Raw genomic sequence first — 15,414 nt, 5'->3', positions numbered from 1 at the left:
GACAAAAGAGGTTCTTGTTTCGTTTAGTCATACCTCTGCTGGCCACTGGGTGTCGCTGCAGGGACAGTTATACGTTTTTCAGCGGAACGTCAACATCCGGCGACACGTCTCCCGAATAGATCAGAGCGGTAATCCTGCAGACACATCCAGACTGGCTTTATGCATTGTTTTCTGTACAGATATTGCCCATGTGAGACTTTCTGAACACTTAGTTTCATTTTTTGTAGTCTTGGCCAACCCGCGGGGCCTTAGACACCGCTAGAGCTTCAGATGGGGGAGGTGAGGAAGCTGCAGAAGAAGTTAAGGCAGATTGGAAATCTGGAAATAAAAATCAGTCTGAGCCCAGAGGAGAAATACAAGGTACAGAAACACTTCATCTGGCTTTTCGTGTTCATGTGACTCTCCCTGTATGACCTCCCCTCTGATGAAAGGGGCTGTGGTGGGTTTAGGATTGAGAAAACACCAGTTTGGGGACTACTGCTGTCACTTTTTCTCTATTAATTTGAGTTTTATTTATAAAGTTTGCCTCATTGAGAGCCAATATCTCGTTTACAAGAGAGACTTTATAAAGACCATGGCTCAAATTGGTTTTCTGGGCTGTAGAAATGGTTATGAATGCGTGTTATTCTTGAAATAACAGCGTTGGCTTCATAAAGGCAGTGATTAACATGAATTAATAATAGTGCTATGAATAATTTGACAGTTCTTGCCCAGGGATCTGAGCAGATCTGATAATCAGACGTTAAACAGAGCGTATCAGGGGAAAATAATTACCGCAGACTTCAGGAAAGTCTCTTCTTATAAAAGGTCACAATCTAAATGCAGTGGAAAAAAATGATGTGCCCTACACCACGGATTTGTCTTTGCTGAGCTGCTCCTGCAGCTCCTCATTGGGAGGATAAAAACACACAGGGTGAAGGTTACATATATGAGACCCTGAACTGACACACAACTAACCAAACACAAGCATAACACCTTCATAATGTGTCCTTCTGGTTCACTTGGTCTTTACAGTGGATTGTTAGTGGAAAACATTGACCTGGGTGACATTTATTATAGATTTCAGTCGCTACAGTGTACAGTGTCATGCTAAAGTATTTATATTTATTAGGAGTTTATTTTAGGCTGCTTAATGGTGCAGTTGGTAGGACCATAACCTTGCAGCAAGATGGACCTTGGTTCAAATCCCAGTCTATATGGAGTTTGAGTGTGGAGGCTCGCATTCTCTCTGGGTACTCTGGCTTCATCCCACAGTGCGAAAATCAAGACTGTCAAGTTAATTGGTCTCTCTAAATGATCTTTAGATGTGAGTGAGTGTCTGCATGCTCGTTTGTGATGCCGCTACGTTGCCCTGTTCTGGACTGGTGACCTGTCACCTTTCGCCCAGTGACTACTGGAGACAGGCACTAGTGACCCTGCTAGGACAAGTGGGTATAAAACATTTAAACATTACAAAAAAGAAAAAACAAGAAATCTGTAAGAGGGCAAATACCTTTTTGCATTACTTTATTTATATAAAAAAACACTGTTTTGATGGTTTCTTTGACTTTAATGTTTGATTTCTTCAAAGGAATTTCAGCACATTCGTATCTTTTTATGTGCTATCATGAAGGGAACAAATGATGATCACAAATACACACCGTACTTCAAAATTTTTATTCAGAACATATTTTTAAAATGATCCATGTAAAAACATGCAAGGATTGTTAATACTTTAGCAAGGCACTGTATGAGAAATAAAATGTATTTAAAACAATACGTAAAGATGGACAGGCAGACAGAGTACTAAATTTGGATTTAAAAATAAAGCATAATTACATCAGAAGAGCATCTTTGGGTTCTGTATTATTTCCATCCCTTGTAGATTTCCTCAAATTTCTTTTCTTGGAGTCTCAAAGACAAAGCGACTTCTAAAGCGACGTGTTATTTTAATACCTTACCAACCCTTTGTTGTAAGCTCACCTGTCTTCTTAGTGATCCCTTTTCTTCTTGCAACACTCAATATTACAAAAATAATTGTTTCATTGTATTTGGAAATGGTTGCTGAGTGTAAGAGACTTCAACAAAGATCTGCTAAATTAAAAGTAACATCTGATTAAATTAATATCACTTATTTTGCACACCTGAAGGTCTGTGCTTTTGGAAAGAACGAACCGAGTGGCTTCCCTTTGCAATGCCGTTTCTGAACAGGTGAAATAAAGAATCTCATAAAGTTTGTTTTTGTCCTTCCTTCCCATGTGGCTAAACCTGATGGTGTCCTTTAGAAAACCCAGTTTAATCAACAATGTGACAATTAGATTTATTTTCATTTGTGCTAATCATATACTGCTTTAAAAAGTTAAGGTGATCGTCTTAAAACCAACATTTTCTCTAACAATTTTCTATTTTTTTTTATATTGCATTTTAATGTTTATTTTATGCACTTCTGCTCCTATTGCCAAAAGCTTTGACTTATTTGCATTTTGTTCATAAGTACGTCAAAATTTTATTTTCACAAAGCTTCTGAATTTCCATTTTTATTGATGTTGTAAACAAGGTGATAATTCTGCCTTATGTGTAGTAATGATGTGCAGCCTACTGACCACTGAGAGCAAAAGAAATAAAGAACTGGAATGCTACTCAGTCAATTTTACAACCCTAATAATACCACCAGTTTTGTTAGATTGCATTGCATTTTTAATTAAGAGAAGGCGTCTCGCTGATATAAAAAAAGCTACAATCAACATGTCAGCATGTGAGAAAAGTACAAAAAATTAATGAAACGGCTCAGCAGTGGAAAAATAGTGGTTATTAATAGTAATTGGCAGCTTCCTACAGTTCTTTTTACCACAAGGAATGTCATGAAGTATTTGCATACATATGATGTGAATATTAGAATACCTCCCTCAGGGATAATGACTTCAAAAATGTCAAATTCATCATTCATATATTAAATCTGATATTGATTAAACGATTGTGAAATATGTACCCAAAACTGTTCAGGTGTTTGGGGGTGTTTCTGCTGAAATTCAAGTCTTATCAGGTCTAAAATTAGTGTGCTGCTGCTGCTTTGGAAAACAGTTTTGAGATTTTCTTATTCAGCTATAAAGCAGTCGACATTACTGAGTTATTTCTTTTCTGAACTGAAGTAAAAAATTTAACAAAGCAGTTTTTGGAGGTAACAGTGAAGTGAGAAGAAATTGCAAAAGTTTTTTTTTGTTCTCTTCTCTGGTGGTTGAGTGAATGTAGCAGGAGAGTTGGGAGAGTATAAAGATGCAGAGACTAGATAAATTCACTCTGAAATTGACTGTGACAGACCTCCCCCCTGAAAATCTGAAGCTCTCACTGAATGAGACATTTTCAAACCTTTGGGGTCCAAGAATGACTTCTATCAGAGGTGTGTTTGAGTTTTTAACGTCCGCCGAGCTTCACCCTACAGCACTGCTACCAACTAGAGTTGCACTCACCTGGCTTTTCCAGGCGGATTCCTACTTCTGGTTTTTAGATCTGAGCTGCGAGTTGTGATGTATTTCTTCTGTTTCACAATGGCACATAAAAAAGAAAAATGTGCTGAGGCTTCTTTGAAGGCATAATTTAAAAAGAAAAAAAGCATCAAAAGCATGTGTTTTAAAAAAATAAATGTTGTGAAAAGTATTTGTCCTTTTATTAGTTTCTTTTGTTTTTTCTGCTTTTTATTTCTACACACATAGAGAAAATATTTCATCATATTTGATGACTATTATAAATATCCCCATGTTCTACCAAGGGTCAGTTTTAAAAGACTAATTACTTGCCACCGCTATTATGCATTGAGTCACGGTCACAAAAATAGTTGCATTGCCCTTATTTCTTATATGATTTCTATAAAATATGGCTCAATTTAAAGCTGAGAAAATTGCCAGTGTTTTGACGTGCAAAACATGTATTCTCCCTGGAAATAAATCTATAAAACAGCTTGGTTTCTGTCAGGTCTGTCACGACGCAAGAGAGGACTACACAAATTTCTCTTTTGTATTGATCAATAATTTTACATAATTGCTCCAGGCTCCTTGGTTGGTTTGTTAAAGTTTAACAAAATATGACTCCTACACTTTTTAAAATATTTCATCATATTTGATGACTATTATAAATATCCCCATGTTCTACCAACTAACGAGGCAATTAGTCCAGTTTTTGTCGTTTATTGAACTTTAAGATCTTACAGCCGCTGCAGTGCGCCACAAAAAAGGGAAAATACTCCCAAAAACCAGGTGTTAAACAGCTTAAAACCACTTGTATTTTGGTGACCCGTTGCCATGGTGACCAGCTGACAACAGCTCCACTAGCACAGAGCAAAAGTTACATTCAAGTGTATTCAGGAACATCAACACTAAAAAATAAAAAAATTTCTTCCGCAAAAAAAGTCCATAAGAGTTTTATGTTTTCAGACTTGATGTTTATTTTACTATCATTAAAAATATTATTGAATACAGTCTGAACACTGCCATGGTTGACTAGCTATTAGCTAATTTAAACATGATTGTATGGATTGTGGGTATTTTAGTGTTAACTGAACCGAAACACAGGAAGCTGCGTAGCACATGTTAAAGTTAAAGTCCAAGCTAGCATAACTGACCAACTTCACTCTTTCTCGGTATTTTTTTTAAATGAAAACCTTTTACTGACCTGTGAAACCACAGCTTAACATCTAGCTGTCGTAGTTCAGACAAATAAATGCAAAGGGATGTGTCTTTTTCTGATTATTTGTATAATTATGTCATTTTCCCGACCACCGATATTCCTGACTCAAAGCGGAGCAATAGCTTCTGTGTGGAGCACGACAAATCACGTAATTTTAAACTGCTTGTCGGTTCCGATAACGTGAGACGTATTTTCGTGATAACGTAGTAGTCTAGAAAATATTTAAGATGGCGTCGCGGCAGAAACGCTCCAAAGTATGGTTACATTTCACGAAAAAAAAAAAAAGAGAAACGATTCTAGGTCCGGTTGCAACAGAGCTTTAATCACAATTAAAGATTGAAATGCCTCCAACGTCCTCCAGCAGTTGGCCACACAGCAAACAACTGTCTGATTTGTACGAACGTAAAGTACTGTATTTGATACGTTGCTTAGCAACGTCGGTGACTCGAAGGGGGGAACTTCGAGCAAAGCGTTTCCTGCCATGATTGTCCCAGGTAAAGTTAAACTCCTCCAGGTCGTAGTGTGTTAGCGTTATAATGTATGAATAATCTCTATCTCATATTAATATTTACAGGCATATTCAATAAATTAAAATATGGGTTCCGATGAGGCTCGTTTGTGAGATTAAAAGCATCTTTTGAAAACAACCTAGCAGGTATTATTACCAGACCCACATTTCTGCATAAAAAACATATTTTTGGCACGAAGGAGTAAAACGACAGAGGTTAAAATAAATAACAATACACAACTGAGAGAATGTTTTCCACAGCTGGAGACTCCTCAGATCTTTAAAGGTCCTCCCCCAAAAGACAAACCTGTCAATTTGTCTTCCCAAAACCTGTTGTGCAAGAAGATACATTTAATGTTAAAATATTAATTTGACAGAGGAATTCTTATTTTTTAAAGCCAGCTTTAATTTTGTTTGAATCGAATGCATTATGGTGCATTTTATTAAAGAGTTTGTTTCCTAACTCAATGAGACAAATCAAATCGATGAGTAAGATCAATAATGGAATCGGTATTGCTTAATTCTTATTTCCACACAGGCCAGGATTTGAACCAAGGACCATCTTGCTACAAAGCAACAGTACTACCATCTTCACCACTGTGCAGCCCATGTTTTAAATCATTAAACAAATTTTAACATGACAAACTTTCAAATGATGATTTAAATTAGGGGGGGGGGAAGCTGTCAAACCCAACCTGGTGCTGTGTGGATAACTTTTGTTCTCTAATTACAAAATCACTTTTTGAAAAACACTTCAAAGTGTATTTATGTGCCTGATTTTGTCTCTGTTAAATCATTTGATCGTAAGAACTTTTTGAATGAGATAAAAACAAAGCAAAAACTGTAAGAAACAAGTACTTTCTCACAGTATTGTCTGTGGTGGTTGATGCATTTGTACTCCAGAAAATTGAGTACAAATGCAATTCGTCCTTCTATCAACCATAAAATTTTTTTTAAAACCATCCCTTTTTCAGTCTAGCTCGATCCTGGAGGTTTGATACTTTGTGGGCTGCACTGCCATGTATTTTTAAAGCCAATTAAAATGTGGTGTTTGCAGCCTCACACAGACCAAAAACTAAAGAAAGAAAAGCCACGCTGCCATCAGCAGCATCAAACCACCAGAGATTTCCAGTTGTTTTCAGATGCAGAGTAGCTCTTGACGGTGTGATGAGCTGTGTAAGGTTGGTGGAGTGTGCTGCCTTTAACAGGGAAAACAGACACTTGATGTACACTTGACATCTAACTTATTCAGACATGCATATTTCAAAGCCCCCAGTCAGACAGCGTATGTTCCAAGCTGCAGTCTAATAGACGGAGACAGACCGAGTGATCTGGTTGTGCATATAAACAGGATATAAACAACTTGTGGATTTAGCAGCTTGCTCTTACTACCAATCTCTTGACTTTCTCCTGTCAGATCTCCAGGAAGGCGGAGCTGCGTTCCAGATTGGCTGAGCTTCAGCTGCAGCTTTCTGGCCCGCAGCAAACTCTTGGGATTGTGGGAGACGGAAATAAGGAGAAGATGAAAAGACAAGTGTAAGGAAGTGAGGGAGAGGTGCCCGTTGGTGTGTGTGTGTGCGTGTGTGTGTGTGTGTGTGTGTGTATGTGTGCGTGTGTGTGTGTGTGTGTATGTGTGTGTGTGTGTGTGTGTGCGTGCGTGTGTGTGTGTGTGTGTGTGTGTGTGTGTGTGTGTAATGGTGGGATACATATGGAGAGAAGCGTAATTTTTCAAAAGCAACAACATTCACTTTGAAGCCTTTGATCTTTTTTGCATGTCTATCCAGACACACAGGAGGTCAAATCCTCTGGTACTTTCAGATAACGAGAACTTCCTCTTGTTTATAGTGTGTCATGTAAACATTAATCACCGATGTCATCCTCCATATTGGAGCTCTTAATTGTCTTAATCATCAAGTTCAGATGTGATGTGTGTGATGCGCCCCATTGTGTAAAACAGAATCCACAACCCAGTCTCCTTGTTGACGATGCCTCTTGGGGTTTTTTTCAGATTTTATTTGGTTGCAGCCACCAGTTTCAACATATTTTTGGGAGGAGTCTGCACCCTTTAAAACTGAAGGAGCCGTTTTGCCTTTAGCTCAGTTAAATAAGACGTTAGAGTTGCAAATATTACATGATTCTTTAAGAAAAGATTGCTTATAATTTTTGATTTCTACAAAAGAAAAACTGTCCTCATGTTTAAAGAACAAAGAAAAGTGTCTCGTTAAAGTTCACAAGTGCAAATTTTCCAGAGAAAACAATTGGATGACAAACTTTTAACTAGTACTGGATGAGATGGTGAAAATAGTTTCACATAAGCGTTTCATATCAGTCGATATTGATTCGTTTTTTATTTTAAACATTTGAAATACTGGCAAACTGGTGGCATAACATTTCCTGTTTTACCCACAGTTTTCACTCTATGCCGTAGTTTTTTTTATTTTTAAGCAGTTATGAGGCACAGCAGCCAAACTTTAAACTGCTGCTGCGTCGGTTACTCAACAGGCTGTTGCTAGGTAACCACAAGTTATTCAGCAAGCTGTTGCTAGGTAACCAAAGAGCGAGTGAGTTAGTTGGTGACTTTCCCTTTGTTTAGCTGGCCGTGAGAAGTTGAGTGGTTCAAGCCTTTCCTCTGCCCACATTACCCAGAATGCTGTTCGGTTCTGGAGTTCAGTGAATTTATTGAATATTCCATCAGATATATTATCTATTGATTTTGATTCCGTGTTTATCTCTATATATATTGTTATTGATTTATTGTCCAGCCCTACTTTCAGGTTATTTCCACAAAATGCTGAAATCCCGCATCATTTTCCTTTAACAATTGTGGACTACAGTTTGTTTCTCACATAAGAATATGAAACAAAAACCAGAGTCTGTGGTTGTAATCTGACAACATGTGAAAATGGCCAAGGGATACGAGGATGTAAAGGTTGCTATGTGCAGTTTGCATCTTGATTATTTATTCAGCTCCTGTTTTCTGCCCTGGCACAGGGAAGATGCCCCCGAGACCCTTTCATCACAAACGCCTCCAGCCTCCAAGATCCTTAAGGGAGAAGCTGAGTCCAAAGCTGCAGGAACGCCAGCGCCGGCTGCCAGGCAGAGGGTGGCAGGAGGAAACGAAGGAGAGACGGCAGGACCGCAGGATGCGGCTGAACCGGCCAATGTGTCACTTCAGAGCAGAGAGGAGTCAGGATGCTCTCCAGAAGAGCTGCTGCGGCAGGAAGGTGGGCTAATTTGCAAAAAACGAGACGGAGAAGACTGGCATTACACTTTATCTCAGGGAGCTAAAAGAGCAAAGCAGCACCCTAATTTTCGATTACCATCTAAAACCAGATTACACACGTATGCCCCCGAGGAGTCCTAACAAGCTCGTGTGGCAGCCAGGATTAAAACCAACAGGCTGAGTTGTGCTTCCCTGAAGACAAGGCCCACGTTTTGCATCCATGGAGCTAATTTAGCCCCACGCTTTGCAGCAGCAGCCGCGTCGCCGCACTAATCCATACCGAGGAGTCGTGTACTGTAGATTAACAAGGCAGGGTGCTGATGAGTCAACTCTGCTAATTGCACAAATCATTTCCTTGTTTCTTTTTTTTTTTTTTGCAGAAACAGAGTTTTCATCCCTCAAAGCGTCCTGGGAGAAAGCGCGGTTTCGCTTGAGGCTCCTGGAGGGTCACAATGACATAGTCACCAGTGTAGTTGCTGTTGACAACCTGGTGGTTTCGGGAAGGTAAAGCGGCGCGCCATTTGCATAATGGATGGGCGAAGTGAGCCTTCCTCCTAATTTATCTCCTAATAGGCGCTCGCCGTCATTCCACCACATTTATTTTTCCTTCCTGATCTCTTGTAATTTACTTTCCAACTCCTGACCTCCACCCAAGTCGAGACACGACGGTGAAGGTGTGGCACGTTCCCACGGCAACAGAGCAGAAGAACCTCGGGGGCCACACCGGCGGAGTCACCTGCCTGTCTGCGCCTCCCCCCGAGTATTGCAGGAGGCTGGGTGAGTACGCTCAGATGCTCATGTGGGCTGGCTGCGGCTGAGTAATGCCCGTGTCCTGCGGCCTGGTAATTATAGGAGCAGTTCATCAGATCAACTCCGCTGAGAAATAACCTCAATAGACACTTTGGAGAGTTCACTGTCTGTCTGAAGCAGGCAGCCTTCCATCATTCGACTCGCTGGCTTCCCTCCCTTCTCCGGCTTAAAGCACCCAGCGTAGAAGTGCAGCGCAGTCCTACAGCACTTCCCCTGCTAATGAGATTATTTTTCTTCTTTTGCACAAACACGTCCTCTCCGTCTATTTCTTGTGATTTTTCTCCTTTATCCTTTTATGCATCATCACTTCCTCTCATCTGCGGCACAGTGCAAAAGTTTTGAGTCATCCCTGGTTTCTTTATGCTTTGCTCCCAAGGCAATAAAACCCTTTTGTAATGCTTGAATGTGGCCTTGTGCGATATTGCTTCAGGGTTCTGGAGTAATTTTGTTTCCAGAGTTGAATGTGTTTAGGTGGGAAATGTGAATTTTTGCCCCAGAAGAAAAGCAAAAGGCGTTACAAAGATTGTGGCTGAAGCTGGTGAGAGGGTGTCACTGTCCACAGCGAAACGATGAACAGAAAGGCAGATCAGAGCGGGTGGTGGATTCACACAGGGGCAAAAATCTGAATTTTCTGACATGTACTTAACCCCGTCGCAATAAACTGTTAATCAATTAATCACATGATCATTTAAAATGAGTTTATTAATGACATTATAATAAGTTTTAGTTAAGGTTTCGGTTGTGTGTGTTTTTATTTCTACTTTATTGTTTTTTATTATTGTGTTTTATTTTGGGTATCTAAAATATCTTCCTGTTCCAGTCTTAAGAGTTCTTTACAAAATTAAAGTTTTTGATTGTTGGGAGGGCGAACTTGCACTAATACGCCATTATCAGTGTATCAATAAAAAATTGTTTTATCGCAATAATTACTGGGACAGTTAATCACATTTGTTATTGTGACAGGCCTGTACGTACTGTGATCTAAAGCTGAAGAGTTTGGTCATAGAAAGCTCATTTGAATTTGGAGGGAGGAGGAGAAAGCTTACAAGTCTAAGAACGTCGACCCACCTGTGAAGTACCGGGGTGGCAGCGTCATGCTGTGGGCGTGTTTTGTTGCAGGAGACATTAGAGTGTCCATTGAAGGCAACAGTGAGGAAAGAAATATTGAAGCAGCATCTGTCAGGAAGTTAAAGCTCCTGATAAGTCACAATCGACGGCCACTGCGATGTTGCCTAGCAACCCCAGCTGAGCCCAAGTGGAGCTCCAACACATTTGGTCAGCTGTGCGGTACAATGGCTGCTGTAAAAGACAATTGTTTTGTTGTTGACTTACCGTCCAAAAACCACTTGCTGCATTCTTGGTTTTTTTACGCAGGAGGCTCCACTTCTGCTTTTCAAAGATTTACAGCGGGGTGTGACCAGCAACAACTTATTTGAATTTAAAGTGACAAGAGTCCCTAAAACAGCTCAAAATAGGCAGAACTGACCAAACTGAAATCTCATTATGTGAGAATGATTATGGGAAAAATATTTTGTGTAGATCATGGGCCTATTCTAACTTGTTCAAGGAAACATAATGATCACCTTTAAACTCTACAGGAAATCTAGATTCCTGGAATTACTTTATAAGGAAACAAAGTGTTTAAAATTGTGTACAGTATTGTATATTTCAGAATAATTTTTCAGTTTTTTTGATTGCTCTCTGTCTGTCTCTGCAGCCAGGTCCCTGTCCTTGTCTGACAAAGAGAGGTTTATTTTGAGCGGCTCTGCAGACTGCAACGTGAAGATCTGGGCCCTGAGCATCGGTATGCTTACCACACCAACACAAGATTTACTTTCTTGAAATATAATGGCCTGCTTGTTGTCAATTAAACAGCATTTTGCTGTTCCCCTCAGGGCAGTGTGTTAAGTCCATCTACACGTTCAACGCCGTGACTGCGCTCTCCTTCGCGCCTGAGGGGGACGGCTACATCATCACCGGTTCAGGTGTGTTTCTGCCAGGGCACAAAGTGCAAGCGACACAGCGGACAGAATAATTGGTCTGTTTCCGTTGACGCATGTGCACAATTTCATCCCAAGTCCGTGTTTACGTCTTTACTCATATCCCTGCCGAGTCTGACTCTGTGGCATCATCTGCCACCAAGTTACTGTAGCGCAATGCGTTTGGGTCGATTTGGCTGTCTGGCTCAGGTGTGTCAGCTGTGACCAGCGATAATGACTGCCAGTCGCCTGTCTTCTCACGTTAACCTCACACTCTGTCACCCTGCAGACGGGGGGAAAGTTCAAGCCTGGAGCTGGCACACTTTCCAAAACTGCCAGTCAGTCAAGGCACATGAGGAAGCAGTCACCTCCATCCAGGTGCGTCGTGTTTATTTGGTCGTAATCAGTGTGAAAAAGCAGCCGATGCCATTTACATGAAGGCCTTCTGGCCTCTGACTAATTTGAACACGCAATCCCTGCTAGGACATTTCAATTAAAAGGAAATAAAATGCAAACTCAGCTGGATGCAGTCTTGATTGAATAAAGTCGTTCACATAGTTAGAATCCACCTATAAACCAATACAATTTATTGGTTTAAATATAATGTATTGATGTTATTATTAATTTTTATTTATCTATATGGGTCTTAAAAAGTCAGATATAAAACTAAACTAAAATGGACGGGACCTAAAATGGTTCCCTGTGGAACTCCTGAGCTCCTGTTTAAAGGTCCCATTTAGATGTCATACACATCAAGATAATGGTGATGTATATTATTGTTTTCAGAGTTTTGTGATTTAATGAGTCAGATCTTCTGATTTATTTTTTCAGGATAGCACTCTCCTTCACCCCAATGACGTTCAAACTGAGACTTAATCATGCTTTTACCAGTGTTTTCAATATATTTAGAACATTTTGTATTGTTAATTTTGAAGATAAAAAGCTTATTTTCAAAAAAATACAGCTGGCAAGTTTCCACACTTTCAGCTTTTCTTTATTGGTTGCTTTCAAACGGATATAAAGATATTCGCTGAGATCCAGGCTGTGGAGCTGGTCCAATTTTAGAGCATGCTGTTTGTTTTTCTTTTAGCAAAAAGGAGGCTTTTATGAAAACTGAAACCCAGAGCTGCACATGCACAGTTTTTTTATATTTTTTTTCAATTTGCAAACATCATAATACGCCTAAAGCATTAAAGCATCACACATTATTGTCACCCTCTTTGTTGTTTCTCATGCAAAGCACACAATCCATTTATAACCAGCAGCGGAATGAAAAACATCTTAAAATATTCACTTTAATTCCATTTTCACAAACATACATGCAACACACACACACACACACACACACACACACACACACACACACACACACACACACACACACACACAGGCAACGCTGGGTAAGGACTTGAATCACCATGACAACCATGTCTCTGGTGCCCTCCACAGTCTCAGGGTCCTCTGGTGTTCAGTGGCTCGGCTGAGGGGGGGGTGTCTGTGTGGGAGAACCGGCGCTGGGAGCGAGACCCCCTCCAGCTGCTGCACCACTGGAGCAGCCCGGTGACGGGCCTCAGCGGGGGGCCGGAGGGCCGACTGACGCTCAGCCCGCGCGGGGACCGGGTGGTCCTGGCGTACGGTCGAGCCTCCATCAAGATCCTGCACTGGAGGACAGGTGAGCCGCAGATGTTCGGGAAATCTGCATAATCCTCCCGACTAACATCTGTTCAATTACCACAGGAGTGATATCCAGGCTGACCAATCACAGCAGCATCACCGGCGTGACAGATTGTGTTCACCAGACGGGGGGCATCCTAATTGGCTCCTGCTACGACCTGGCAAACGGAGAGAGCTCCCTTAACTGTGAGTCAAAGATTAAAGTGTGCGCAGCCAGAAGCTCCTCCTGCCGCTCTGAGCGTGAAAACACAATAAGGACTTAAGTCGAAACCACTCTGTGCCCCTCTGCTGACCTCCAAACCTTTAATCACTTCCTCCTCTCTGCAGTGTTCTCTCTGCCTCAGTGTCGATATCTGGCCTCCCTGACCTGGCCGGATGCTCCCAGAATCCTCTGCTTCGCGGCGTGGACGACTGGTAGCGGAGACCACCGCTGGGTGACCGGCGGCCGAGACCTCGTAGTGTGGGAGCAGCTCCCCAGTTCTGGGAAAAACGGGTGGGTTCGGCTCTTACCAGCATTTCAGATCCAGAGTTTCTTATTTAAATTTGTGGGTTCCTGTGCAGTGCAGACCTGGCAACATGGAGCGCCCTCTGTGATTACTGGCAACTGCCTTAAAGGGGATCTATCGTGCAAAATTCACATTTTACACATTTTTATACTTCCATTTGGGTTTCTACTGCTTCTAAAAACACTTCCAGTGATTAAAATAAACACCCAGCATTTATCGAAAATAAGTTCATACTTTTTTGTGTCTGGACAATGAGCCTTTTCAAAAACCTTCCAAATGAAATGTCACAAATCAGCAGCCAATTGAAACCCAGCCCGTTGCTTAGCAACCCCTGCCAAACCCAGACTGTCACCTAGCAACCCAAGCGGAGTTCCAGCACACTCTGTCAGCTGGTTTCACCACTCTCTACTTCTGCTTTTCTAATATGTACAGTTGTATAGTTGCACATCTGTTTGCAGCCATTTTCACATATAAGTGTAAACTTTGAGTTGGGGTCGTGGCCACCAGCGACTTCTTTGGATTTAAAGTGACAAGATGCCATAGAACAGCTCAAGTAGGCAGAACTGACCAGACTAAAATCTCATTATCTAAGAATGATTTTGTGAAAAAATAATGTAATGAACATGTTTTGTGTAGCCCATAGACCTGGGGTGGGCAATCCTGGTCCTCGAGGGCCAGTGTCCCGCAACTCTTAGACGTCTCCCTGGTCCAACACACTTGAATCCAACAGCTGAATCACCTCCTAAGTGCAGTCAGGTTCTTCAGAGTCCTGCTAACGACCTCATTATTTGACTCAGGTGTGTTGAAGTTGAGACACATCTAAAAGTTGCAGGAGTCCGGCCCTCGAGGCCTGGAGTTGCCCACCCCTGCCATAGACCTATACTAACCTGTTCAAGAATAGTCACTTTTAAAATAAACTGTCGTCATGGAGACTCCAAGATGCCAATCTTTGCTGCAGATGCACTAACTGTGAGCTCCAGTGTTTGTTTTTTCATCCCTTTACTGTCCTCATGACTATGTGGTGAGGCTTTTTAATTCTCTTTGAGTCCTCTAGTCTTTCCCATCTTGAAGAGTGGCTTACAGAAATGAGCAGGAAGCTAAAACTTAAAAGTTTGACACTTTCATCTCTTTAAAAAGTAAAGAAAAGATTCCAAAATTGCTTCAATTATGTTTACTTTTTAGGAAGTAATTTGGGTCCCGATAAGTGTTGAAAACTAATTATTTCTTAACCTGGAATTTAAATCACTCTGAGGAGAATGGGAAGAGCGAGGGAATGGAAATTAGTTTTGTTTTCTGAACTTATTCTATCTAAAAAATCTGAATATCTAAACTGAACCACTAAAGCAAACCGGCTGCTTTCTGAATTGATTATTTTATGCAAAACTAAGGACCATATTATCATAATGTAAACTACAAACACATTCCTTCTCAAAGTTTTATGGATAGACATTACACAGATGATGGAAAACTTAATGACAAGATTGAACCCTGTAATTTGTGGAACATTAACTTATTAGAGAAATACGTGAGAGATTTTTAAAAGTTTTGTTTCCTGTGGTATTTTTGTATCAGTTTGTGCTTATTCATCGTGTTAGTTTGCACCTTGCATATAAAACAGCGACCGATTGCACATTTAAAGAAAACATCTGTATCAAAATGAACCAAAAATGAAAAAGTATTCACACCTCTTAAACTTTTTTTTTTACATTTCTGCAAGCTTACAACCACAAATGTCCTTGTGTTTTATTAGAATCTTATGTGATAAAGCAACCAATATTAGCGGAATAAAATGATATGTGGTTTTCAAACTTGTTTTTACAATTAATCTAAAAAGTTTTACAAGCATTTGAATTCAACCACCAATATGTTATGGAGAACCATCTGATGCTGCAAGTATATATTTTATATTTTGACATCTTCATTTCTTTTTTGCAAAACAAGTCTTGCCATGGATTCTCAGTTGCATTTAGGTCTGGACTTTGACTAGACTGTTCTAAGACATGAGTACGTATTGATCTGAAGCATGAAGCATATTGTGTGTGTGTGTGTGTGTGT

The 15,414-nt window shown here is 40.5% G+C and overlaps 1 protein-coding gene across 3 annotated transcripts in view; it reads left to right on the top strand.

Annotated features, from left to right (window-relative positions):
• The first annotated feature begins 45 nt into the window (after positions 1-45).
• The window catches only part of LOC103477969 (lissencephaly-1 homolog), a 16,672-nt gene continuing 1,303 nt past the window's right edge, over positions 46-15,414 (top strand). The window contains exons 1-12 of one of the 3 annotated variants that reach the window (XM_008431372.1): positions 46-128; positions 228-360; positions 6,585-6,703; positions 8,159-8,391; positions 8,771-8,894; positions 9,046-9,167; positions 10,918-11,004; positions 11,096-11,185; positions 11,469-11,557; positions 12,629-12,851; positions 12,917-13,039; positions 13,181-13,346. In XM_008431372.1, coding sequence (XP_008429594.1) covers positions 271-360; positions 6,585-6,703; positions 8,159-8,391; positions 8,771-8,894; positions 9,046-9,167; positions 10,918-11,004; positions 11,096-11,185; positions 11,469-11,557; positions 12,629-12,851; positions 12,917-13,039; positions 13,181-13,346 — 1,466 coding nt within the window. In that variant the 5' untranslated portion in view covers positions 46-128; positions 228-270. Of the gene's footprint in view, positions 129-227; positions 361-5,055; positions 5,154-5,252; positions 5,315-6,584; positions 6,704-8,158; positions 8,392-8,770; positions 8,895-9,045; positions 9,168-10,917; positions 11,005-11,095; positions 11,186-11,468; positions 11,558-12,628; positions 12,852-12,916; positions 13,040-13,180; positions 13,347-15,414 lie in introns of those variants that run through there. The other 2 variants (XM_008431373.2, XM_017309449.1) reach the window with 2 other exon arrangements.

This window comes from Poecilia reticulata, linkage group LG16 (genome assembly GCF_000633615.1).
Source record: "Poecilia reticulata strain Guanapo linkage group LG16, Guppy_female_1.0+MT, whole genome shotgun sequence".
Classification (NCBI taxonomy): domain Eukaryota; kingdom Metazoa; phylum Chordata; class Actinopteri; order Cyprinodontiformes; family Poeciliidae; genus Poecilia; species Poecilia reticulata.
This window is presented reverse-complemented; position numbering and strand designations above follow the sequence as displayed.